This window comes from Dromaius novaehollandiae, chromosome 8 (assembly GCF_036370855.1).
Source record: "Dromaius novaehollandiae isolate bDroNov1 chromosome 8, bDroNov1.hap1, whole genome shotgun sequence".
Taxonomy (NCBI): domain Eukaryota; kingdom Metazoa; phylum Chordata; class Aves; order Casuariiformes; family Dromaiidae; genus Dromaius; species Dromaius novaehollandiae.
The window spans coordinates 37,435,108-37,461,661 of record NC_088105.1 but is presented as its reverse complement, the minus strand read 5'-3'; the positions used below and the strand labels follow the sequence as shown (position 1 = coordinate 37,461,661).

General features: G+C 52.6%; 1 protein-coding gene across 1 annotated transcript in view; it reads left to right on the top strand.

Moving 5' to 3' along the window:
• The window catches only part of PLPP3 (phospholipid phosphatase 3), a 44,956-nt gene extending 22,113 nt beyond the window's left edge, over positions 1–22,843 (top strand). Inside the window, exons 2-6 of the mRNA XM_026105227.2 lie at positions 1,636–1,793; positions 8,588–8,871; positions 9,652–9,709; positions 15,928–16,104; positions 21,001–22,843. Of these exons, the coding sequence (XP_025961012.1) occupies positions 1,636–1,793; positions 8,588–8,871; positions 9,652–9,709; positions 15,928–16,104; positions 21,001–21,126 (803 nt within the window). The 3' untranslated portion in view covers positions 21,127–22,843. The remainder of the gene's footprint in view (positions 1–1,635; positions 1,794–8,587; positions 8,872–9,651; positions 9,710–15,927; positions 16,105–21,000) is intronic.
• Positions 22,844–26,554: the final 3,711 nt, after the last annotated feature.

Genomic DNA, 26,554 nt, shown 5'->3' with positions numbered 1-26,554 from the left:
AAAGACTAACAACAACAACAAACCCCTAGTAATCCTGGATTAGAAAATCCTATTGGAAGAAGTGCAGCAAAAGGTGCCAAAATGATTTGCACAAAGTAAAATGCAAAACCTTGTTTGCATGCAGACGAGGAAAATTGTTTTGATGACACTCAGCTTTTTAGTTCTCTGCATGATACCTTTGCTAATTACGTATAGCTGAGCACGATCACTAAAACCACACTGTGGCAAGTTCACAAAACCTAACAGCCCTTCCCTTGTAATTTTAAAAGAGAAAAACTCTGCTCTACTGCTGCTCTAGATGTGAAAACAAAAACACCGATGCTTAAGCAAGTCAGAGGTCAACAAATATTTCCTAGCACTTTTTGTAGAATCTAGGCGTGAGACCTGTTGTTTTGGCCAAATGACAGCGTGAACCGCTCTGCTCTGCTCGCCGAAATGAGGTCCCCCTGATCTCCCAGCTGACGTGGCTTACGTTTTTTGTGTTTTGCTTGGTGTGCTTGTTTCCTCTTACCTGGCTGCCATTGCACGGGTGGGAGGAGAGTTTCCTCTAAGTCGTGGCTTGTGAATGGGTTTCAGAGAGTTTGGGGGATTGTTTTGGCGGGGATGTGCTGCTTCTCTTGGTGATGAGCCTGGCAGCAAAGATGGACGGGGAAACTGAGGCACAGAGCATGCGTGTGCCCAGCCCGCATCGTGCTGGGAACGTTGTGCAGGAAAATACCTCAGCGCTGCTCTTCTAAGCTGGAGGTGATGCTGCATTTCTCCAAAACAGAAGAAGATGGAGCCTCCCCTCCATAGCGTGTCCTAACCAGTGTTTTTGACCAGCTCTGCTGCGTGCCTGGTGCAAAATTCCTGCTGAGGTGTGGAAATGAAGGTCTCTGGTGCACAGGGTTAGCACACAGTGTTTTAAAACAGATTTCGCATGGTCTTAACATGATAGGAGCCAAACGGACTCCAGTGGGGCGTCAGCAGCTGTGGTGGATGGGTGACAGAGTGCGTGCTCAGCCCACGTTTGGGCAAATAAGTCAAGAGCGGCTGTTCTGCTGGTGTTTATAGCTCGTAGTCTTATGGCATTAGAATTCCCTTAAGATACAAATATATACACACACCCTGCAAATATAGCGAGGAGAGAGCAGAGAAAAGGGTTCAGAGGTGTTAAAGTAGTGTGGCGTGAGTCTAGCTGGGCCAGTCGGGTGGGAAAAGCTGGCCCGGTACTCAATGCTGCACTGTTCGTGGACCCAGCTCGTGCTCCTGCAGCCCCGCTGGGCTCAGAGCGTCGAGCCCTTGGCAGAGAAAAGTGCATTATTCGTTTTCATGGCTTTTTGCAGAGGGACTGCTTTCGGTGTCCGTTCCTGTAAGTTAATATTTGCAACGCGCAAGGCTTAACTCAAACCAGGCAGCACAGACACATGATAACCATAACAGAAGAGATCCTTTTTCCCTTGCAAGAGAAACTGGGAAAAACAAATCCCAAAGCTATTCCCTTTGGAAAGATACCAATATGAAAAGAAAAGCATGAAGAATGGTGCTGCCTTGTTTGCGAGGGTTTTTCTAGTTAGATTTTTTTTTTCTGCTGGAGGGTGTTCGTATTTACCTGTGTCACTGATGCGTTTTGTCCTTGTCTCCCCTTCTTTCTAGCTGGATTGCCCTTCCTGATCATTGAAACGAGCACAATCCAACCCTACCAGCGGGGCTTTTACTGCGACGATGACAGTATCAAGTACCCTCTGAAAACGATGGAGACAATCAACGATGCAGTGCTGTGTGCTGCGGGCATCCTCATTACTATCCTCGCCGTAAGTACTGCCTCCGAGTCCACCTCTCTTGGGTGTCCCCACGGTCTTTTTGTCAGCTCCCTAAGCCGCTAGCACCAACGTGGGCTTTCCCAGCTCACTGAAACGCAGACAGCTTGGTGGCTTGTACCAAAGCACTGCGTTTGAAATGTTCCTCTCCGACGTGCATTTGTAAGGATCTGCTAGGACTATGCTTTGAACGACTGAAAAAGCCCGTATCCACCCCAGGAAGAGATGACTTAGGGGTCAACCCTAAGACACAGAGCTTTCCACCTTTAGCTTGGCTGATCAGGTCACCAGCCAGAGGTGGTCCCAAAGCTCTTTGATCCCTGTGAGACGAACTGATGATGAGAAACTCATTGCAGTTCAGGGTGGCCGACTACCTCTGATCGCTGCAGGAGACTTCCCTAGCTCTGAGGCCACAGTAGAGCTGGGTAGTCAGAGGAGAGATGCTAAAAGGCCTGTATGGCATTATGCTCCTCTTGAAGTCAAGGTTTTCACTGGCAAGTAGAGCGGGACGGCAGAGCGGTCTGTTCTCTATCGGACTGTCAGCGCTGGGAGTTTAACCGTCTTGCCGATGTGTCCGCCCGGTCTTCGGAGGTGTGCGTCTGCCGTGCTATTATCTGACTTCTGCCTGGGCACAACGCTGTAAACGTTTGCTAACGAAAGCTTGCGATGGAAGGAATGAGATTACTGTTGAAGCACACAAACAGGCCCAAAGCTGTTTGGGCAAGTCCGGGAGCTCCACGACACGGGAGCCTTTTCACCCTCCAGTAGTAATTCAGCATAGAGGCAGAAAGGCTTGAGTGTCAGTAAGGACTTGGCATGGTTTGTCCCTATTCAAATAACTCCTGGTATTTGCCTATTTTGTAAGGCTTAAAAAAAAAAGATGCATCTTTGCAGCTAACCAATGCCTGGAGAAGTTTCACAGGTTACTAGTAGATTTTAAGACAGTATATTACAGCTATATTTATAAAGGCGGTTCAAACCTCCTGGGGGGAGCATATTCCCATGGCCCTGACTGTAAAAAGTAGTAGTTAATATGCCACCTTCCCAGCGTCTTCTCACTGCGCTGGGAAATGGTTGCGTGGTGAGGGCTTTCTATTTCAGCCAAAAAGCTGAACTGAGTCCGTGGCCCTGAGAAGCCATTTCCTGATGTTCTCTATGAAAATGCGCAGACGGACAGCCACGTCGCCCGCTGGTCAGCAGCCCGAGCGCTGGCGAAGGCACCTGCGTAGGGCTCCGTGCCACTGTCAGCAAACGCAGACAGGACATCAGGAGGTGAAGGTCAGTCCGCCGTTGAAAAATAAGGCCAATAGGTCTCCTGAACGTGGCAGACCCGTCACTGCCCGTGTCCTGAGTGCAGCCGCCCTGCTGGGGACACCCATGGGGAGGCCGGTTTGGGGCGATACGTCCCTGGCTCTGTGTCCCCGCTTGGGACCTCTGCGCAGCTGTAGGCTTCTGCACGCCGCTGCTGGCCGGCATGACTTACGTGATGGGTGCTCTGACCTGCGGTGGGTGAGAGACCCAGGCCCTCGACCCCACCTGGGCTTTAAAAAGGTGGCTTTGCACTAGCAAACGTCCCGTGCTCAGGCAGGGTGAAGGAGTTGTCCTCTGAGCGCTGTTGAAACGCTTCCATCGAAAGAGGGATTTCCCCAGGATTGCTTCATGAAAAGTACCTACATTTCCCTTCCCACCTGCTGCCAGCACAGCGCAGGTGTTTCCCGAAACACGCTGTCAAAGCTGCCTCCCTCTTGTTTTTTCTGAAAACGTGGCGGTCCAAAGCACTTTTTTGCCCCTCTTTGCTCTCATCCTTTCTTGTAGGAGCGATGCCATGGCCAATAGCTGTCCCAGCACGGCACGGTGCCTGCGTTGGCAGTACCCTGTCACACCCACGTTGCTGACTCAAGCCGTAAATAACCCGGGTGCCTTCCCCTCTGCCCCTACGGCAGCTGCGTCCCCGCTTGCCGCGTGCAGGATCGCGCAGGATGCAGGTGGCCGTCGCGGGTGGGAGCACGCGCGTGCCCGGGAGCGCGGACGGAGGCTGCCGGGGCTTCCCGGGGAGCCCAGCGCATCTCTGCACGTGTCAGCGCTTCGGTCTACCCAACCCGGGGCCGAATCCTCCTCTGCCTTTTCGGCTTCGTCCTGGTTCTTTCCGTGGAAATGGTCTCCGCGCAGGCGGAGCAGGGTCAGGCTGCGTTGATCTCCGCGCCGTTTCCTCACCCAACATATCCACCTAGCAAAAGCGGTCCCCGACACGGCCTTGTTCCCCTCCCTCCTCCGAACAAACCTCGGCGGGCGACAAAACCCCCAAATCTATAAACAGAAGAATTTTTACCCTGCAGGTGAATTACCCCCGAGTGTGGAAAAGCCATAAAAATAAAATGAAAAAGCCTCTCATTTTCGCATTACTGCCTGACCTGTCGTCATTGCGACTCCGTGCAGAGTGGGCTTCTGATCACTAATGAGGCAGTGGCAAATACAGGAGTTGGAACCGAAGCTGGAAACATAATCAGCTGCCTCTTGCATCCATCAGCTTTCTACCATGAAATAGCAGGTCAATTAAAAGGAAAAGAAAATCCCCCAAAGAATTAGATGTTTCTGTACTGGTTTCGCTGTGCCCACAACAAATGTAACTTAATAAGGTAAATTCAAAAGCTCGATGATTTGCTGTTGAGTGATACAAATAGCTAACAAGGAATTGAAGGAACAGAGTTCTTTGCTATGGCAGGATGTATGGAAAATTCAAGTCAGTCTGACCTCTTTTTCAGTTGTAACCCAGATACCAGAATTATTGTAGCATAATAGGAATTCCTTCCAAATCCACAAAGCACTGATTCCTCTCCCTTCACTCAAGACGTTTGCCTTTCAAAGGCAGGACAGCAGCATGAGGACTTCCAGGGAGATGGGATTTTGGACAGTGAAGCCAAAATTTCACACCCTTGCTTTAAATGGCGTCATTGGCAGTCTAGGCCAGAGTGAAAGGTCCAGGTCATGTTTTAAATGGCTCGAAGACACCCGGAGTTCTTGTTAAGTAAACAGCAGAGGCTGAGACCTTTGCCTCTACCAGGGCATAAGAGGATATGCATTTCTTTTTAAAACCTACATGTTTACTGATTTAAGGCAAATTTCCCTCTTTGCCATTATGCATGCAGATGACCCTTGAGAGGCTCCTGCCCCTGGACTTTGTGCTCTCACATCTCTCTTAAATGCTTTTGCTGTTGGGAGATGTTTAATGTGACCGTGTGGGGCGCGGAGGAGTGTTGACTGTCCCCAGGATGGCCATGCTGTAGACCATTGGCTTTTGCGTGCTCGCCAGCTCGTAAGCGTGTAGCGGAGAGCCAACGGGCCAGTTCCTGGCCTGGCCGTGCGTAGGGGTGGCCATTGCCTCCGATGCACCCTCTGTGGAGGACCACAGCGTAGCCGCCACGCAGATCCCTGGGGAGCTTTCTGCCATCCCACCCCGTTGCACTCTTTGATCTCAAGCCCCCGCGGACGTATTTGCTCCCAGGCCGCTGAGCAACCTCGAGATGGTAACGACCGCCAGGGTTTTCCAGCTAGGGCTTGGGTCTGGACCCGTGACCTCAGGGCAGAAGGTGCTCTTCTCCACTTTGTGAACCTCTTCACCCATATTGCTGCTGCTCAGCACCAGGTCTGCGTCTTTGACGGATCATGAAAGCGTACAGAAAAATACCCAAGAAAATTAATTTCCTAGACGATCAAAGTTACATAACTGGATTAGCTAAATGTTTTACAGTTAAGGGCGATACGCTTCAATGTGATTAGACACACCGAACAATACACCAGAGACCTAACTGATTAGAAAGATTCGAAAAGTAATTACAGGCTAATTGGATCACTGACGATGACTTACAAGAATGAAGAAATAGGCATGAGGAGCACAAATCTGAAAAAGGCATGTGTCAACAGAAAAAAGTTTGGTGTTGGCCTCTCACTAATGACCGTCTTTAAGTGCTGCTGACAGTTCCCTCTGGGAATTACACACTTCATATAGGCACTGCAGAGGTCCCAGAAAAATGACTTGCCAGAGACACAAGGCAGAAGAAGAGCTTAATATCTCTAAGACTTACTTTCTCTGGATGCATTTTTAGTTTGTGCCCATCTGTGCTGCATTAGATTTTCCGTGCCATGTTTTATCAGGGATAGCATTGCCAAAAACCAAATTTGCCCAATTTTAGCTTCTCATTAAGGTTGAGCCATGGTTATAACTAAGTGGGGAGGGCTCATGGCTGCCCAGCGTTGTGTTAGTGAGGGAATGAAGTCTCCAATTTACAATCTGCTACGTGTGTGCAATTACCAAGACCACCAACGGGGAGAGAAAAATATTAATCCCCAGACTTTTGTTGGTCCCTGTTTAAAATGGTCACGTCTTCCACCAGCCAAGGGCCTTGGGTTTAAGTGCATCTGTTTGGGAACTCTGAACAATATGGGCAGGTTTCAGATGCCATCCTCGTTTCAGTTTGTTTTTTCTCTCTGCAAAAGCCACACATTTTGAGCCGTGTAGCTCTTCTCATGTGATTTTAGGCACCCGAGCTTTCGGGAGGCTGCGGTGGGCGGCTGTGCAGCCTTCTCGGTGCACATGGTGGTGGCCCACGGGGATGTTCACGCTGCGCCGGATAGACCAGCAAGCCCAACGAGATGCGGGAACGGCAGCCAGGCAGGAGGACCGGCCTCTCTCATGCAAATATATTTCCTGGCTGGCAGCTTGTATTTGAAGATAGTCCAAAATGGAGATAAACCATCATCTACACAGTCTTTGGATCTTGCAAGGATTATAAATACCCTGGATCGGGGTAGCTGCAGGTCTCCGAACGGTGCTTGGTCCAGACCAGACTCTCTTGAGAAGCAAATCCTAGCTGTGACTTGCAAAGCTTGGGTGGCAGCGCAGCCACCCAGCACATTTCTGTGCAAAACATGCTCGGGGAAGCTCTGGCTTGGTCTTTATTTTTTATTATTGTAGTTGTGTCTCCCTCCGATAAAGCCGGCCCCGCTGTAGTTTCAGCTGCTCTGGGTCAACCTTTGTTTTTCAAGCCGCGGTACTAGAGAGTTCAAACAATGATACGGTTTCATCTCCTCTTAGTCTAATTGCCGTGCTTTTCCAGTTTATGGCTTTCCAAATGTTGTGCCAAGCTTTTAAAAAGGTAGGCAGGGGAGCCGTGTCTCCTGCCTGCAGCTGGCGGGCTGCCACGCGGGGAGGGGTATTGCTGGCTGTTTCAGAAGGGGCTTAACATGAAGGCGTTTTTCCTGACAGTTAAATTTCATATCGCCGTCCTTGCGGCTGGAGCAGCCAAGGGGGCAGGGACCAGGGGGCGGCAGGAAAAAAAAAAACGCCTCCTTTTACTGCTCAGGTAGAAAAACATTTAAAGTAATGAATGAAATCCTAAAGCTGTAAATCGGGAGCTCAAAAAGTAGGTGCGTAACGCGCCCGAGAACAATTTAAGCCTTTGCCTCTCTCGGAGAGGTGAGACATTTGGACTTCATTTCACAGCCTGATTTTCATTAAACGGCCTTTTAAGAGTTAGGATTACAAGGAGCCGGGCCCTCTGGTTCATAACGGAGATTTATGGCACCGTTGTCAGGACCCAACACCCCCGTAAGGGGCACGCGAAATACATAATTTGCTGCTGAGCAACTGTGAGACCCCTTGAAATTCCCAGAAATACCTGGCGTTTATGAAGGCTTTGCACTGTTCAACCTGGGTCTGGTGGCTGCAAATTTGGGGCCAGAACCTGAAAACCTTGGGGGTTTCTGAGCCTTGCTCTGTTGTTGTTTTTAGGGAGGAAGATAATAAGGCTCTGAAGTTGTTTGATTTTTTTTTCCCCCAAAAACAATTTGCCACAAGGGCTCTGGCCCCTCTTTCCCAAACAAACACTGATTCTTTATCTTTTTTAGGGTGAATTTGTATTTCCATTACACTGCTATAGATCTGGGGCACCTCTTTTGTGCAAACTGGAGGTTGATGTGGGGTCCTGTTACTTCCCTTGCTGCTGGGAACGGGCAGCCAGCTTCATGCAGCAACCGGTTAGGAAAGGAGAATGTTTTTCTGTCCCGCCATCATGCATGCACGCTAAAAGGATGCTTGAACTTGGCTGTGGTTTAGCGTTAGGGAGAGCGGTGGTGTCTGCAGTCTCTCGCAGGCCAACCTTGCCGGGAGCTGCTCTTCGATGGTCTTCTCCATCTGAAGAGGTCAGCTGAGCTGCAGTGTCCATGCGGCAGCCGTCCTGTTGCAAGGACGCCCATGTTTTTGTGCCCTGGTGAGGTGGTTCGTGTGGGCTGCACTGAGCCTACGGACAAAAAGCGTGAAACCAGTTTATTTGGGTGCCTGTTTGGGGAAGGAGGGCAGGGCCATGGGGACCGAGGTGCCTGGGGAAGACCTGCTCGTGCAGGGCTCCCGGCTCCTGCAGAAGCATGTCAGTTGTAGCCGGGGTTGCACCTGAGATGCTATCTATTGCCAGCCCAAGGGTAATGACATCTCGGAGCTCCTTTACAGGCCGATTGCACCTATCTCCTTTGAGCTGACATTCAAGAAGGGATTTATGGATAAATATGTATTGTTCAGAAAGTTGTTTGCCTTCTGTGTGAGATGCGATTCTGGCTTTCAGCTGACAAGTCATTAACCAGCCCGTTTAAGCCTGAGGTTGGGATCTTGCGGCTTGCTTAGTGGCAGATGTTTGTCTTGCCGTCTCAGCTGGGCGTTTGTCCCCCATGCATGGCTGCACACAGCATCTTTCCTGCTCTCTAACCCTATGCCCGTCTCTCCGGTGTTTCCCCACCAGATCATAACGGGAGAGCTCTACCGGATCCACTACCTGAAGGAGAAGTCGCGGTCCTTCATCCAGAACCCGTACGTGGCAGCGCTCTACAAGCAAGTGGGCTGCTTCGTTTTCGGCTGTGCCATCAGCCAGTCCTTCACAGACATTGCCAAAGTGTCCGTGGGCCGCTTGCGCCCTCATTTCCTGGACGTTTGCGATCTCGATTTCTCGACGATCAACTGCGCTAAGGGAGTTTACATCCAGAACTACACCTGCAGGGGAAGCGACAGCAAGGTCCAGGAAGCCAGGTGAGAGCCCTTTCTCGATGTTTTGCAGTAAGAAGCGAGAAAAAAAAAAAAGAAAAAAAAGATTTGCTGCTGCTGCCAAAATGGTGTATCGCACAACATATTTCTCAGGGTTTTTCTGCCAGCAGTAGATCGTTTGAATACTTCTTTCTCTGGGAAGGCTGTAACTTCATCCACCAGTGCTGGGCAGCTTCCCCGTGGAGCTGCCAAGCTCTGCTGAATAATCCTGCTTTTCCTCTCTGTTTACTCCTATGCTATTGTTTCACAAGCTGTTGCTCAATGTGGGAATTCACCGGGAGAGCCGAATTAACGGTGAGCGGCTCGGACTTCCACGCGGAGCGGAGCGGCCGGGTTTTATTCTGTGGGGATGCCGCCGAGGAAGAGCCGCCAGCGCCTTCCTCCCGAGCCCTGCAGCCGCTGCATCGGATGCTTAACGCTGCCGTTTCCCGGGCGCGCTTTGCCGGGCGGCTGCAGAAGGGCTGCCTCTTCTTTTCCTTACGATTTCCTGGCTGTTTGCGGCTAGCCGATGAGTTATCGGGCTGTCCTGGCGTAGCGACGCTGTCCCACGGCCGGGCCAGGAAGGCAGGAACAATGCACACATCCTGCCCGTCCTCTCCTCCTCTGCCCCGGGCACCAGCAGGGCGGATAGCAGGGGCTGCGCGGCCCCGGCCGTTGGGGGCTGCAGTTCCCTCCATGCCTCTGCCTTCGGCAGCAGCAGACAAGCTGCCGTACCGCGTCGAGTGTCATAGCGTTATAATATAGCGGCGGTTCTTTGTTTTGCAGGAAGTCCTTCTTCTCGGGGCACGCGTCCTTCTCCCTCTACACCATGCTTTACTTGGTGGTAAGTAACCTCAGCTTTGTTTGAGACCCATCCGATTCACCCTGCCTCCCTCCGAAGGGCTCCCCACATCCAGCAGCAAAGAGGGGAAAAGCCAGAGCCAGCCCGTTGCGGCCGGCGGGTCCGGGGGATGCTCCGCGGCGTGATTTGGGGTAGCGGCTGCCGAGGTTGGAGCTGAGCTAGATGGCTTATGGCTGCGGTCACATCCGCAGATGACTCGTGCGGTTTTGCTCATCGGGGAGAGCGTGGGGCGGGCCGGAGCATTGCCGCAGCACGCGATGGATGCGCTCGCTTCCCTTCGTCGGTGAATAAAGGGCTCTGCCCTTCCTGCGCTGGGCTCGGAGCAGCGCGGCATGCCAAGGGGCTTCCTGCCCTGGGCTGCTGGTGGCTCTGGGTGGACCTCCAGCGAGCTCCGCTGGAAAGGCCATTTGGATAGTGATTTGTGCAAAAAAAAAAAAAAACCAAAAAAGTTTTGTGTTCTTTTAAAGATTTGTGGCCCCCGTATCTGCTGTAACCTCAGCCTGGAAAGCAAAGAAACAGCACTGCGCTTAGCAAAACATTAAACATCAACTTCTATTTATCTATGCGCAGCACTGCCCCCCGCTCCTTTACTTTGCCCTCTGGAAAGATAAATTACCCCTGCTCCCTCCTGCTTGTTAATCCCTGGATTTCTCCTGCCCTGGGCTGCAGGCCGTTTCTCTAATTTAATTACGAAGCTCTTCAGGCTGTTTGGGGGGTGTTTTCTCTCCACCAACAAAAATCACCGCTTGCACCACATCACCTTCTGGCGCGTGCGCGGGGGCCGAGAGGGGCCCCCGCAGCCAGGACATGCACTGGCCGCCGTGCCGGAGCCGCCGCGGTGATGCTGCGCAGAGATCGCAGCCGCGGGGCTTTGCGAGACTTTCCGAGCCGAGTTTGGAGGCCGTCGCCTGCGCCGCGCGGGGCTGGGGCGGTCGTTTATTGATTTCCGAGGAGCCGTGCAGCCGGTCGGCGGAGGCGGCCCTGCTTTCCGGGCCGCTTTCGAGCCCGCCGTTGGGAAGCGGCGAGGGCTCTTGGCGATGTTCGGGTTGTCCTTCAGGGCGCGATGTCCCTGGGGCGTTTTTTAAGCGATGCCACTCCCGGTCCTTTTTGGGAAGCCGAGCGGGATGCCTGGCCATGCACGGGGACCTGCTCTGCTGGCTCCTTTGGGGCAGGGGGACAGATCTTCTGGGCTTCCTCGATGGAAAACCCTCTGGGGCTGTGCCTGCGCTGAGCAGGGAAAAAACCCCATAGCCTATCGTTTTCTGATGCTCCCGCAGGCGACAGGCGGTGTGCGGGATCCTCCGTGCAGTACAGGGTTAGGCTTTCTCCGCTGTGCACCAAAGCGGTGGAGCAGCCGGTCGGGAGAAGCGGTTTGGCCACTGGCTCCCGATGCAGAAATGTGAGCGCATGCCAAGTGCCAGAGTGCTTTAGGGGAGAAGTTGCACAGAAAGGCACTTACAACGCAGTAAAATCTCCTGGGATTTACTTATAAACACTGAGACTTGAGGGCTGCAATTTTCCTGCAGTCTTCTTGTCACCAGCAATGCCTAATTAACATCAGGCCTTTTGTATAAAAATTTAAAAGGGGAAATTACACTTGGGTAATCCTCTTTGTCTTAATTTTCCTTGCTTTGTTGCTCCTTGGCTGCGCGAAGCCGTCATGCATATTTATAGCAGGCTGCGGAAGGAGGAGGTAGGCAAGCGCGCCTCGTGCACAGCCCTCTGGACCTGGCCCTGTTTCGTGGCATCGCCTGCCTTTAAACGGGGAGTCTTCAGCACACCGTGGTGGGCGTCCTTCACTCCAGCCAAGCCCACGAGACCCTAATGCTGACTTTTTTATAGCACTCAGTGCCCTGAAATCACAGATAGCTGCACAGAAGATGCATCGTCCTGAAAGGCTCATCCATGCCCCTACCAGCGCTGGTGAATTCAGGGAGCGAAGCAGGGCAGCTTCTGGATTTAGTGCGGGTTGCTGGGTGAAGTTGGAGACTTCAGATCAGACTAGGTTTTAGTGTGTTCTGCTGATTTATGTAAAGAATGACAGATGTTGCCGGGTTTTGTGTCTTTTGGTGAGGTTTCCTGTTGGGGTTTCCCGCTGAAGTCGAGGTATAGGGGTGAACTTGTGAAGAGCAGGTAAGGTCCTGATAATGTTGAATTATGAGGCGCCTGCACAAAGGAAACTCTTCGGTGTTCATGGACTGTGATGACCTCAGTTAGTGAATAAAATGGAATTACATCAGGGGCCGGAGCAGAGCTGTGCTGCCAAGTTGGTCATAATATTCCCACGGAGGGGAATACGATGAGCTGCTACCCAGGAGCCGTGTGTTTAGCTGGGGGTGTTGATGCGCCTCGTGTTTGGTTCACAGAGCGGGTTTTGTTTTCTGTGCCTTGCATGCCAGGTGAGCTGAGATTGCCCCAAAAGACCTTACCCTGTCCCACCTGTGGCCACGTGTGTGAGCGGCCGTCATGGATGCTTCTTCGTGGGGTGGGTTCAAGCCGGGCTCCACCGAGAAGGCTGGGATTTCGGTGGGACACGGGCTGACCTGCTCACCTCTGGTGAAGCACCAGTGGTTCGGTTTGAGATGATCCAGTTGGCAAAGGGAAGGGACAGGCAAACAGGGTTTCCTTGCATCATGGGGAGCTCTTTGCTCTTCTCTTGTCCTTGCCAGCCCACCACCTCGATGCTAAAAGCATCTTGCTGATTTTGCCCAGCCAAGGCAGGGTCTTACACCAGGGGTGAGGTTGGGTTGGAGGGATTTTGCCCCAGTAACGCTCCTGGGTACCACTCCACTTGCAGATGGGGGTGGAGAAGGAGGAAACTTCAGGTCAAGTCCAAATATTACAGTTGGAGAAACACGCTAAGGCCAACCATTTCCGAGAAGCAGATCTCAGCAATGGGGAAAGGACGTGGTTGCGGGAGGTCAGCCTCGTGGTGGGCAGGGTGCGAAGTAGGGTGGGATCCACAGGTGGTAGAAAACCCCTTGGAGGCCGACGGTGACCTGATGCTGCGGAAGTCCCCTGGCAGGGGAAGGGCCACGTGGTGTCCCTCAAGCCCTCTGCTCTGTGGTAGCACGCTCCGGCCAGGAGCCGGCAGAGGATGGGAGCTCCAGACGGCTCCTCCTGCACATCGTCGCAGTTCGTTTCATCCACGTGTTCAGCAGGCTTGTGCCGTCCGGTGTTCCTGACTTTTTGTGGCTGTGCGATGTTCTGCAGTGGGAACAACACGGGTTGTGGTCGTGCTCGTCCTCCCGCCCCCGGGCAGGACTCCATCCATCCCCAGGTTCCCGTGAAAACCTGGCAGTGCTTCGCAGGGATCGATTGTAATTTCCTCACAGCCTGTTTCAAAAGCAGGTTTTCAGATAAACTGCCAGGAACTTCCCATTTCACAGTAATAGTGCTAATTACTGTTCCAGGAAAATCCTGACCTTTTCGGTTCCCCCCGCCCCCTGTGGTTTTTGCTTTTTGATCTTCTCTTATTAGCTAGGTTTTTCTTTCACACCAAGGGCAGAAACAAAGTTTCGAGCACTCTGAGTCAAACCTTTAAATCACTTACGGGCTCCTGGCATCCTGGAGCGCAGTCTCATGTGTAGGATACACTTTATCCTCACAATGCGCTGGTGGAATATGAAAGTGCTGTTATCCATTTGTTTTCGTTCCTTATGAATGGAGAGCTGCAGAGCAACTTTTGCAAGGCTCTTTTATTGTGGCAATAAAAAGGAATTCAGTGGTGGATCCTCACGTTTATAGCGTGTCTGAAACAAGCCCTGTTTGTAGGGGTTTTTACGTCTCCTGGGTTAGGCAGATGCTGGTGCACAGGGTACCGAGGTGTTGCCCAACACGAGCAGTGCAGCACGCTCTGCCTTCGTGCACCTTTTAGGAGGCTAAACAGAACTGCATGCAGGAGACACGCAGTTCAGAGCAGTGTTTTGGAAGGAGCGGGTCGGAAAACAACCAGCCCTTGCACCATGTGGCCCAGTTTCCTTACGGAAACCGTCCCCGTGTGTCTGGCAGTCTGGCAGTACGCAACTCCCGATGACTTTTGAACTCGTGGGCTGATCTCAGCCGGGCTCAGGAGTCACAAAGCGCCTGCGAGGTTGGTGGAAGGAGGGGAGCGGGGCATCACGATGCAAACACGCGCAAGGTTTGCCCTTTTGGCCAGTGCCCGGAGCGGGACGGCGTGACCTGTGTGGCAGTGCCAGAGTACTCTGGGGCAGAGGCTCATCGGGGGAAAGGAGGGCAGTTTTGTAAGTGTTTGTAAAGAAAAGGTAAAATCTGAGCCAAATTTAGTTAATAAGTCAGTTTGCCCAAAGCACAGATCTGAAGCGAGTCGGGCATTGGTCTTTCTCCTGCTGATGGAACTGGTTTTTCATCACTTCATCCCCTAAAATATCTGCTTTATTGTCTGTCCAAATTCAGTGTTAAGTGTTTCATTGCTGATTTTTACTTAATACTTTGCTATCTCACCTCTGACTTGCCTATTTAGCCCTAGCTTGTGGGATGTGAGGATTTGGGGGGACCTGCTGAATCAAACAGTGCAGAAGGGACACGTGTCAGAGTGGCCAGCAGCAAACCTTGGAAAATTCTCTTTCTCAAGGGATTTCATGGGACACAGCCTGAAGCCTAAAGTAAGACGTCAGGTCTCGGATCTTCCTGGCAAAACTAAGGAGGACAGTTTGCAAGGTCTAACACTCAGCTAATTTTGCTCTGCAGCAACATACTGGAACTTGATTTTTGCATAACAGGTCGTCATTGCAGCATCTCCCTCCGGTGTCTCCTCTCACACACCTGTGGCAGTAGAAACGTCTTCTATACCTTTCACCTGCTTTAAAAACGCTGCTCTCTGCAGATGCCGTTTTCTCTAGGGACGTAGTTGCACTGAGGAGGTTTATCCAGGTTCATCAGGGCCCTCTGCCCTCCCTCCCCATCGCCACCTTCCCCGAGTGCATCCCAGCGCTATCCTGCCTGCGTGCTTCATCCTCAGTGGCAGATCACTGGCTGAATAAATCCCCTGGCAGTGAAATTTCAGGAAGCCTGAGCATTGCAGAGTAGAGATACAGTTCCTTGCTAATGCAACACATCGCTGTTTGCTGTTAGATCACCTAGAAGCACCTGCTGTTAGATCACTTCAGTGACTGTGCAGGGGGGTTTATCTTGCGGACGAAGCATTGGAGCTCAGAAGTGGCCAGGGGAGGGAAAGCACCTTTCCAGCAGTGGCACTTTTAAAATCATTTTCAGATCCTTCTGGGCACTGCGGGGACAAGTTTGCGTGGCGAGGGGCTGCGGCGCCCGTCCCAGCCCGTGGCTGCCTGTGCAGATGTACTCGCCCGGCTCACAACGGGCATTAGCCAGCACCAGGCTGGGTCTGTCCTGCTCTCTTCGGTCCTAATGGGCGAACACTTCTCAATAATTTGAAGCATCTGCTTGATTTAAATGACACAATGCATTGTTTTCTCTAAAGAGCCTCGTTCATATTCTTTCCAAAAGAAAGAATATTTATGCAACAAGATGGGTGCCCTCAATCTGCTAGCGCAGCAGTTCCCCCTTATCAGCTTTCTCATTATATCTGCTTTTATAGGTAAATGGTGTTATCATGCTACTTGGGGCTTCAGGGAACCGGGTGAGAGCTCGATTCTCGTTTATATTTGGGGGGTGCCGGCAGGTCCCGGCCCCCCTGACCTGCAGCCTTCCTTGCCGGCAGCATCCTCGCCCCCGCCCCGGCTGCGCTTCCTCGCTCCGCGGCAGGGCACGGGCAGCCGGGCTCCGCGCGGCTTTGATTTGCGGGCAGGAGGTTCCCCTTTTCCTGTCCTCTCTTCCCGTTCGGTTTCCCCGGTTCCCACAGGAACCTGGGAAGCAGGTTGCGCCCGCCGCTTGCAGCGGAAACCGGCCCCAGATAACTGCCGGGGGGGACAATATCCATTTGACGTCAGAGCGACTTCTTCTCGTTCGGGTCAGGTCGTTTTCTTTTCCCTCGCCGAGTCGCGGCCCCGGGATTTTGCGTGCCGGCAGCGCTCGGCACCCCGGCAAACGCTGGAAATCGGATAGAGGCATTAGCATATTAACTACCCTTTCCTTGAGCATCGGGGCCCCGCGTGTGCGCGTGTGTGTTGGGAGCCGTTCAGGGCCCTGCTGCTGCTGCTGTTTTGCTGCACTCGCGGCGGAGAGACCCTGAACTCACTTTTCTTTCTCTCTCTTCCCCGTAGTTTTATCTGCAGGCCAGATTCACGTGGAAGGGCGCCCGCCTGCTTCGCCCCCTCCTCCAGTTCACGCTCGTCATGATGGCGTTTTACACGGGGCTGTCCCGCGTCTCCGACCACAAGCACCACCCCACCGACGTGCTGGCGGGGTTCGCACAGGGAGCCCTGGTGGCTTACTGCGTGGTGAGTACTGGTCGCGGGGACAGAGGGGCAAAACTCGGGAGGAGAAGGCAACCGGGAGAAGGCAGGCAGGGATTGCATCGCCGCTGGGGACATCCAGGCGCCTCGTGCCAGCCCGCGCTGCTAAGAGCTCGTGCAACCCAGAAGATGCTGTGAATAAATCGCTCTTGGTGGTGGTGGAGGGTGTTGCACGGAGCAAGCGGGGAGCGCTGGGAGCTGCTTGGCTGGGTCAGAGCGAAGGTCTGCATCCTGTCTGCCCTGGCCCTATAGGATGTTTAGGGACTCTGCTGAGTGTAAAGCTGCTGCTGGATTGCACTGACTCGCGTGCAGGGTGGAAACATCAGGACAGCGTCGCCCCTGGGTTAACAGCTCTGCTGAACCCGAGACATTGCATTGCTGCTAAGGCAGGGATATACCAGCTAGCACGCAGCACCCTGCAAGCATGCACCGAGGGCCTCAGTCCGCAGCTAGCACGGGCTGCAGTGCTATCACACCTTTGAGAGTGGAGAGCAGAGCGCTGTGTTAGCCCGGCGATGAGCGCTGCAGGCAGCTGCCCCCGCGCTCTCCCTCCCCGGCACAGCGAGTAACGGAGCTGCCGCGGCCAGCCGGGGCGCGAGGCGCTTTCTCCTGCCCCCCCGCTTAATGAATGCATATTCAGTGAAAAATGCCGCTTTCCGAGTTTTTTCCCGCTCAGCTCGGCGAGGCTCCCTGCTGCAAAGGGCCCTGCTAGTAGGGCAGCGCTGGGGGACCCGCTCGCCAGCGGCAGTAATCAGCTTTCCAGCCCAAAACCATCCCCAAGGGACCGGGGACCGTGTCTTTGCTGTGCTGCGGCGCGGCAGGATGCCTCACATTTTGCTTTTTTTTTTTAATGTAGCAAAAAGGCTCGTGAGAAAATGGTTAACAAAAGCCATGCTTGCTTGTCCGTGGCTGCCTGGCTTGTTCTCATGCAATTTGCTTTCAAAGGAGTGACCTGATTGCGCAGTCCTTTAACTCGAAGTGACACATGTAAATGTTTAGTGTCGGCAGAGCGGGGGGCGCTGGGTCGGGGAGTGACGGGGCTGCTTGCAGCGGGGCTCTCTTGCCCTGAAACAAAGGGGCTGGGGGCTATGGTAATTTATGCGTCTGTACGAGCTCCCAAAACCGAGATTTTGAAAGCTTACTGCTTTCTGTCTTTTCTGTGTGTGGTTTTCTTTTCTTTTTTTTTTTTTTTTTGACTGATCTAAAAGTAAAGTCAACCTGGAGGCAAGGCATGAAGTTCATTAATGATTTATTTTGCAAGAAGAGAAAATAGATTATTTGGGTACTTCCCACTCACTGATAATATTCTAAAGTCAAGTCACAAATGTCATTGTTAAGAAGCTTTTAGATAGTGTTATTAACCCTCTGGGCGTTAGTAGTTGGGTTTTGCCATTGCCTAGTGCCAATGTCGCGTTAAGGCATACAGGGCTGCACATTTGGAGTGAGGGAAACCTAAAGAAATACGTGTAGGGGTGTGTGTGTATAGATGTGTGTTTTCCTTCTTAACTTTGCTGCTGTAGTGCCTGTAGTAGCGACACCATTGCGGTTGCTCTGTCTGTTATCCAAATAGCATCAGGGCGTTTCTTGGAGCCCTGGAAACCTTTTGCTATCCCAGCGGTCAGTTAAAGCAACACGAGGTCCGTGCGGGGAGCGCCGGGGAGGAACGGCCTTGGGCAGTTTGCAGAGCGGCACAGCACTTTTTGCTCGGTTCAGGTGCCTGAATTTGCATCACGTGGGTTTGTCTGGACACCAAGTGCATGTAGTCAGGCAGTTTTAGGAGTATGCTTGGAGAGCGGGATAAGCGCAGTGTATCGGGAACACGGACCAGGCTGTCGATCTCTGATCAAAGCAGCAGCTTCTGCAAGACAACAGGGCTCCGGATGCTCTGGACGGGGTTAGAATAAGATGCTCAGATGTAGGACTTGAACGTGGGCTTGGGGCTGGTGGCACAACCCTAGGCTCAGGATCGGGCTCTGCATCCACTGCTTACACATGATCGATTTTTGGGTGGGTTTCTTCATGTTATCAGTGGGGACTCACAAGTGTGGCACTGGAGGGGCATCGCATGCTGCTATGGGGTGACCTGGGGCTCGGTCTCTTTCGGGCCCCATCACAACATTGTCACCATCTGCAACACGAGTCCGGAGAGCTCGGACTCGGCACATGGGAGTGACGCTGCGCCGTGACGCAGAAGCCTTTGAGAGCTGGGTCTCGTGATGTTCAAGGGCCGTTAAAATGCAGTAGTTATCAGGCTGTAATTTTTGGTGGAAACCCACTGTAGGATTCATCTCCAAGGGTTGCCAGAGCTTGATCCAAATTGTGTTGTAGCGGGCGTGTTTGTCCTTCCCTGCCTGAAATAACAAGCATAAGACGTTAGTGTCAAGCACTTCCAGCTGATGAAACATTTCTGCTTGGTTCCAAGGTGAAATACGATGAGAATTTCTTAAATGGAGATAGTTTTTATGTGCGTGGTAGGCAGCCTACTATGTGTCATGTACTTTATGTCCCTTCTGATGGAGAGGAAAATGTTAAAAGAGGCATATTCCTTTTGGTGTTGCTCTTGTTAGATTAGTTTTTTTAACCTTTCTGTATGTGATTAGGGGTTTCTTCAGTATAGTGAAGAGGAATTGTTAAGTGGAAATGTAAGATATTGCCTGCCTTTGTGTAGCACATTCCCAGTCTTCTGCTGTCAAGTTTTCTTTATGGGTGGAGAGCACCTTCTACAGGAAATGGAGCTAATCCAAGTGAAAAACTTTGCACGTTTATTAGTCCTTTTTTGTGTTAAACAGTTCAAGCATTAAGAGGATTTAACACAGTTTTAACCCTAAAAGATCGTGTTTCACGATACCTATAAGTGTTTATGTAACCTCAAGCCACGTTAAAGTGAAATACAGTTTAAAGAGAAATTAAAACTCTTCCCTGGTCTCTGAATTAAGGCCTGAGAAGCAGTCAGCAGCACAGTAAAGGCTAAAATACTTGGGATGACACTCTGCCGTAACTTATTCTTGTCCAAAATTAGGGCCAGGCTCAGCGCAGTCCTCATATGCTTCTTGTGCTGAGCAATCTCTTCCCACAAATTGATTCGTCACGGCTATCTCGGTGCAGAAATCGGACATCTTTTTGATTGAATGCAGCCCTCCGAGGTGGGCAAGTGAGAGAGAGGGCATCGGAGTTACTCAAAGCCAGCTGAGTGGGGGTTTTGCAGTTATTAGCAACTGAGAAGAGAAGCATTGCCAGAGAGGTTAAACGTGCTTTTACACTGAGATGCCGTAGCCCTGATTTCAGGAGGCCGGGTTCAAGCTCGCGATTTGCTCTGCCGGCACAGACGCTGCCACTCGGATGCCCTGTGCGCCCCGTTCTCAGCTCCACGAGACGCCTAGCCACGCAGATACCGGCGTATACACCAAGGGATGTGTTTTGTGTGACAGGTCCTGCCGTGCTTTTCCACCCAGCAATAAAAGCTGAAGCATAACAATTCCGCTTCCTGATTCCCCAGTTGCAACCGTGGAAATAAATTGCCATTTATAGCAGGTTTGCTGCTGTGCGGCTCCGCTCCTTATCTGCCCAGTTCTGATAGGAGCTCCAGAAAGTTGCTTCCAAGGATGACTAGACCTGCTGCGTAAGGCTCCGGATAGCTAGAAAACACGGAGTGGTGAGAGGGGGAAAGCTTTTTGCTCCCTTTCTTGCTATCCAGCCCTAATCCGTATTACTCAGCTGAGCAGCTTGGCCCTTTCCCCAGTTTGTTTTGCTGCTTGGACGTTGCACCCAAGGACCGCGGGAGAAGAAAATGCAAACGTGCTGCTAATTCCTGCAACTCCTAAACATTGCGTGCTGCTCTTCCCATCGCCGCGGCTCAAGCGAAACACCGCAGCGCCCCGTGCCCGAGTTGCCCAATCTTAACCACGTCTGAGCCGAGCCGCGGAGCCAGTCGGTGGAGATGCACCATGGCATGAGGGAAGCGGTGGGGTTTTGGCACCAGCTACCAAGAGAGGAGTCCTCGCCACTTTTCTGCTGCCTCCAGGAGCTCGGCGCTGTCTGAGTCTTTTCCCTTCTGGCTCGGGGCTGAGGTTGGCAAGGGAGAAGGTGCACCGATGCGGGAGCCCTGATAAGCACCGCGCGGCGCCCGCCGAGGGAGGATGTGGAAGTTTCCTCCCAGCACTTTGTTTCGCATTGTGTTCCCGCCTCCCTAAATTGTCGAGCGCCGGCTTTTTCCCATCCGGGAGAAGCTTACATCACGGGATATTTAAGAAAAAGTAGTCGGGAATAGCTCCTCCCCTCCGCAGACTTGGGCCTGGAGGCAGGCATCCAGGCCAACCCCTGGCTTCGTGGTGATGCTTGGTGAGAAAAGCAGGAGGAGTGTCACTCACCTTTGACTCGCTGCTGATAATTCCCCTTTTCTTAGACAGCTTTGATTTTTAAGGCTTTTAATTGCCTACCTGATGTGTGGCTGAACGAATTATTCTGCACCGATTAAATCCCCAAACCCCTTTGCATGGTTTGGGAAGCCCCGTCACTGTGTCTGAACCCGGCCTCTGTAGCCCTTTCCTGGCTTTTCAGCAGCTTCGGTGGAGATTTGTGCATTGCACGCGGTGGTAAATGAAATTGTTCGCGGTGGGGCTTGTGCTGTGTTTTGCGAGGTCCGAGCCCTGCGCTGTATCACACAGCGAGGTGGTGGCAGGCGCTGGGGACTTCACAGCATCTGGTGTCTCATGCAGGGGGTTGAGAGCACAAAAAGCGTGGTGGCACTTTAAAAATCCGTATATATAAAATAGATAAAAACTATATATTAAAATTCGTATATAAAATTCATAGTTGTAAGCCACATTTGGAGCAAAGCGTGTCCCCGTGTGGCTAACTTGCATTTTCCGATTGTTTCTACAGGTGTTTTACGTCTCAGATCTCTTCAAACCCAAGATAAAGACTTGCCTGCCTCCACCCCCCATCCGGAAGGAGATCCTTTCGCCTGTGGACATCATTGAACGGAATAACCATCACAACATGGTGTAGACCTCGGAAACAATCCCATTTGTTTTTTATTTTTATTTTTTTTTTTGCAAAAATGACTGCTGACAGCAACTACCTGCTGCTCTCAAATCTCATCAGACAGTAGAATGTAGGGAGAGACTTTTTTGCCCGACCAGTGAAGTCTTACTCTGTGGTCTTTTCAACTTGTGACGTTTGGACGAAAGGGGGGGCGTTCAACTAAGTCAAAAGCAACGGTGAGAAGCAAAAAAAAAAAAAAACAAACAAAGCGAAACAGAAAAGCCGAACAAGCCGAGAGAGGCGCCGGAGTTCTGGATGTGCAATTGGTTTGAGTGTTCATGTTGTAGTGAACGCCAAATTGTTCATAGCGTAATGAACACTAAACGGTTTTGTGAAGCTGGCCATCTTAGGGTTTTTTTACTACGAAGATTTCCGATGCCTGTGCGAAAAAAAAAAACAAAGAAAACAACTCACAGCTGAATTATAGAGCACTATATACAAGAAACAGCACTGAGTCAAGATTTGGGATTGGTTTATAAGAGTTGCTTTTTTTTCTTTTTCATGTTAGTTTATTTTTTTCCTCCTCCATTCCATACTGTGACTTAGTTTAGAAGAAGCTTGCCCGGTCCAAGATCTCCAGAGGGTCCCTGTCCACACTACACAGGTCTAACAAGCAGCCGTGGGACACTCGGAGCGGTGGGATAACTCCGCCGCCCGCTTAGCTGCCGCCTCTCCTCGTGCCGGCTCCCTTCCTGGCGATGGTTTGTCCCTCCTGAGATGTCAGGCGGGCACGGTGGCTCCAAACGGCCCTAGAGGACCGGAGCATCCCTGCGCTTCCCGGCCCCGCAGCGCGCGGCGGCTTTCCGGGGCCCCTCGGCGGCGGGCAGCGGCTGCTCTGTCGCAGATGCGTTCGCACGACGGACTCGGGACTGAGTCCCGGGGAAACTCGGATCCGGCGGTTTCGGGACGGGCTGCTGGGCGGCACGTCCCAGCCGGGCGCAGTCGGCGTGTGCATCCCCTCCGCCCCGCGGTCGGGGCCCCGGCGCGCCCCGCTCCGGCGGCACCGGCTCCAGCGCTCCGCTAGCTACGCCGGTGGGAAACCGGGCGTGCGGGTAGCGAAGGGCGATTTTTATTTTTATTTTTATACTTTTTTTTTTGCCCAGCAACCACAGGTGGTTGGCTTTCTGCTGGAAAAGCCACGGCAGAGGTTTGCAGACCAGCGGCAGGCCTTGCACAAAGCTCCTCCGAAAAGGGATCACGCAAATCACGCAGAATGGCCATTTGCACATCCTTCCTACAGAATCCGTCCTATCATTTCAACTATAGCAAGCTATGATTTTTATATATAAATATTATATAAATAATGTATAAAACCTTAAAAATTAACTATGTAAAATATTATTTCTGAAACAATTTTAGATATATCCACTATGACTATAAACTGTGTCCTGACCTGTGTTATTTACATTTTGCTGCTTAAAAAAGCATTGAATTAATTTTTTTATAGTCGACTAAAATATTGTAGTTCTGTGGTAGTAATATTTTAATGAAAATAACTACAATTAGAGACATTTGTATAAAAAAAAACATATTAAATTGTCTGTATTTTTGTAATGTTCCATTTTGTAAAGAGAAGAATATTCAAAGACTTTTGTAGAATACAAAGTTAAAGTTTGTATCTGCGAAATTATTGCTGTATAAATGTGCTTTTTAAATAAAAGCTCATAACACAACTAAATAACTTGTGCCTTGTGTCGTGCGTTGTGGCGGATCTCCGTGGTGCAGCTGCCCTGTGTCTCCTGTCCCTTGGGACAAGAAACGTGGCCCTTGCGCAGCAGTACGAGCCGGGGCGACCGTTCGGGGTTTGATGGAGCACAAAGGCAGCGTTATTCGGACCGGCTCTGGATAAAAAGGGAACGGCGTTGGTGGGGGACCCAACGCCACTATAGATGGCCGGGCGAGAAGGTACCCGCCAAGGTCTGCCCAGCTGGTGATGGGTGTGAGGAACGTGCTCACGGGTTTGGATTGAATTGCTCTTAGGTATGCCCAGTTTGGATCACATCCCTTTTTATTTATCAGTATTATAAGCTTAAAATGTATCTTTAAAAACAGGTTAAAGATATATTTTAATTTCATATTCCTTTCAGCCAGGCTGCTGTGTGCGAGGTGTCTCTCACAGATGTTCTGGACAGTCCCTGCCTAGGAGGGCTTACAGTTTATATGGAGAAATTTATATAGGCAATTTACATTATACGGACAGTTATATAGACAATTTATTTAGGCAAAGCAGGTAGCGTCAGCCAAGGCGAGGCAGCGCCAGAAGCTGGTTTCTTCAGCCCCGTGTGCTCCCGGCTCCGTGACGGCCCTTCTGCAGCGGCGGCATTGGACGCGGCCAGCCGTGCGACGCACACCGGAGCACACCTCGCGGGCGGGCGATGCTCCACACGCCGCGGGCCTTCTCCACCCCAGCGCCTCTGTTCCCTCGCCCCGTCCCCCCTGCCCCCCGTTTCGGTGTGCTCAAATGCCTTTTCCCTGCAGAACAGAAACTCTGCAGCCGAACGCAACGCTTGCAGCCTGATGGGTTGCGAAGATGTGGGTGGAAGGGGAAAAAAAACCCAACCCAATGGCATACGCTTGCATACGCACACGTGCATAGGTTACAGTTAAAAGTCAGCCTTGATTTTTTTTTTTTTTAATTGCCTCCTACAGTAGCTGAGAAGAACATGAACTTCTCGGCGGTGACACGCTAGGTCAGGACTGCGTTTCGGCCGCTCCTCGGGTGAACCACGTTGTCAAGATGGCGTGGCACGGAAAAGGTTGGCAAGAACGCACGGCTGGAAGTGGATACCACATCAAACCTGAAATAAACAGCGGGTGGAAACTAAGCGGCAGAACCCAGCTAGCACTTGCTGTTATCGCAATTATTAATATTGTCTTGTGCATGGAAAAAACTTAGTAAAGCTGCTCCTGTTGTGTGCTCAGGTCTCTCCCCTGAAAGCCTTCGGGGCTTGTCCAAGTGGCCGAAGGTAGCCCTCAGCGTGGCGGCAAGCTCTGGAGATACCTCTTTTGGAGCGGCGGCTGGAAAGTCAGTCTCTTTCGGCCCATAGCTTATCTCCGAAACCTGCTTCCCTGACCTCGCTAGCGTGGTGTTGAAGAGCAGCCCGCCGTGTCCGCCTCCGCCTCCGCCTCGCAGGAACTGACCCCGCGTGAACCGCTTCGCATGCCGGCATGCCTAAGGCATGAGGAAGCCGAATCTAAGCAGGCGTTGGGCTGAGTGAAGTGTTTACCCGCGCCCGAGCACCCAGCGCCTTGCAGGAAAACAGGAATACAGCTGTGCGGGTGAAAGAGTAGGGCTTGGAGCGGTGTCAAAGGGGAAGCGGCACGGGCGGCGATAAGGGCAGCGAAGGGCCCGGAGCCTGATTGCGGCGGGGGAGCGCGATTGCCGGCGGCGCACAACGCGCGGCCTCCTCAGGATGTCGGGTCACGCCGGGGAGAGGCAGAAAAGGCTGCGGCGGCATTTGTGTGAGAAAATAGGCCATAGCGTTCCAGCACAGAGCACCGGCAGCGCCGGGTCCCGTCTGGGGCTGTGCCGCGGAGCGGAGGGATGGTTTCAGCGGAGTCATTTCCTCCCCGGCTTCCCCTCCGCCGCGGCGCCTGTGGTGGCCTTCGGGCACGGGGGGGTCGCGGGCTCGGGGCCGCTCTGCGCGTGGCCGTGCTGGGCGCGGCAGGACCGCGCGGTGCCAGGGCTTAGCAGCCGCGGGCCGGCTGGCAGGTAACGGCGGTGAAGGTGCTGAAGGCGTTAGATGCTGGGGGATGGATGGGCTCTGAGGCCGCGGCGAAAGGCCGTGCTATGACAGGCAGCATCGCGCCGACACCGGACAACAAGCACAGGAGCCTTCCTCCACGGAGGAGGAGGAAGGGGCAGAAGAGGCTCCGCTGGTGCCTGACAACGCTCCAGGAGGGGCCGAAGAAAGGAGTCTGCAACACCAGGGAGGGGACAACAGAGATTAAACAAGCGTTTCAAAGCAACCCAGCAGCCCATGGAGAGAAGCGAAAGCGCTGGCAGGCCAACGGAGCAGAGCCTGCTTGGGCGAACAGCAGCAACGACGTGCGAGGCTGGGCGGAGGTGGCCGTGCCGCAGCGCAGGGGACACCCCACCTGGCTGGAGCAGAGCCAAGGAGGAGCACGGCGACGGGGCAGAGCAATCACGGCCGTTTCCGGAGTGGCAGGAAGGAAGCGAAAGAGAAATTGGAGAAATGGGGGGAAAAAAAAAAAAAAAAGTGCGAGCGCTGGCAACCGAAAGCAACTGCTCCTGGTGCAAAGGCAGGCAGGTGCCGAGCAGCACCCGCGCGAGGGCTCTCGCCGGGCAGCCAGGACCCCATGCTGCCCGCTCTGCCCTCCACCTTGCTCAGCCCCCGGTGAGCTCCCCATTGCAGATGCACATCCACGGCTATGTCAAATAGTCACAGGATTTTGTGGCTGGCCAAGTCGGGCACCGAGGCAGTTTTCATGCCACTCCGCAGGTATCTGCAGCCATCACAATTAGCAGGGAGTTGGATTTAAAAAAAAAAAATCAGACCTATTTATGCAAACGAGGAGCTTTGCTGGTGCCTGAGGCTGGATGCCAGTCGTGGCCTTCAGTGCTGCAAAATCAGGGCTCTGTTCGCACAGAGACGAATCGCTGCCGGTGGAGCGCGGCCGGCTGCCTTTGATGCTCAGGTCGTTTCTGCGCAAGGGGCCGTTCCGGTCAAACCCGTCTTCTCTTGCACCCTGACCGGTTCAGCGTGTTTTCGCACGCAGGGATTCATGCGTGCACCTGACTGTCATGGGAGCAGATCTTTTGTTCCAGGGCAAGAAGGGCTGAGGCAAGCCCTGGATCCGGCGGTGTTTCGGTGCACGGAAATAGCTTCTCTCAGCAAGAACACTTGGCCCAGCCTTCAGACGTGAAGGCTGCTCTAGTTCGGCTCAACGATTTTCGGATATGTTTTCGATCAAAGGAGGGGAAGGGAGGAGATCAGGCCCGCAAGCAGAGACCTGCTTTCTCATGCTCCAAGCTTGGCCTGTTTTGGACATCCAAAGTTTTCATCCAGCTGTTTGCAAAGATAAAACCGGCAGCGAACCGTGGAGCTGGATAACATTTCAAGCCCTCCTATAGTTCAGATGTGGAGGGTTGATTTCGACCCCCGGGTCCCCGGCGGGTGGGTAGCCTGGACCCAGGCGCAGCAGAGCTGCTTGCGAAGGCAGCACGTCGCACGGGCTGCACCTCCCGTCTCCATCACCCCTCCTGGCACACCCTCTGCCCTCACGCCGCCGCTCGCCTCCCGGCAGGCAGACGGTCCCTAACCGGTGTTTATCTCCGGTTTCTAGATACCACGTCTCTACCTCCAGATACCAGATCGGAGCTTCAGATTTTGTGAATGGTGTGAATCACTTGGCTCCTTTCGCACGGCTT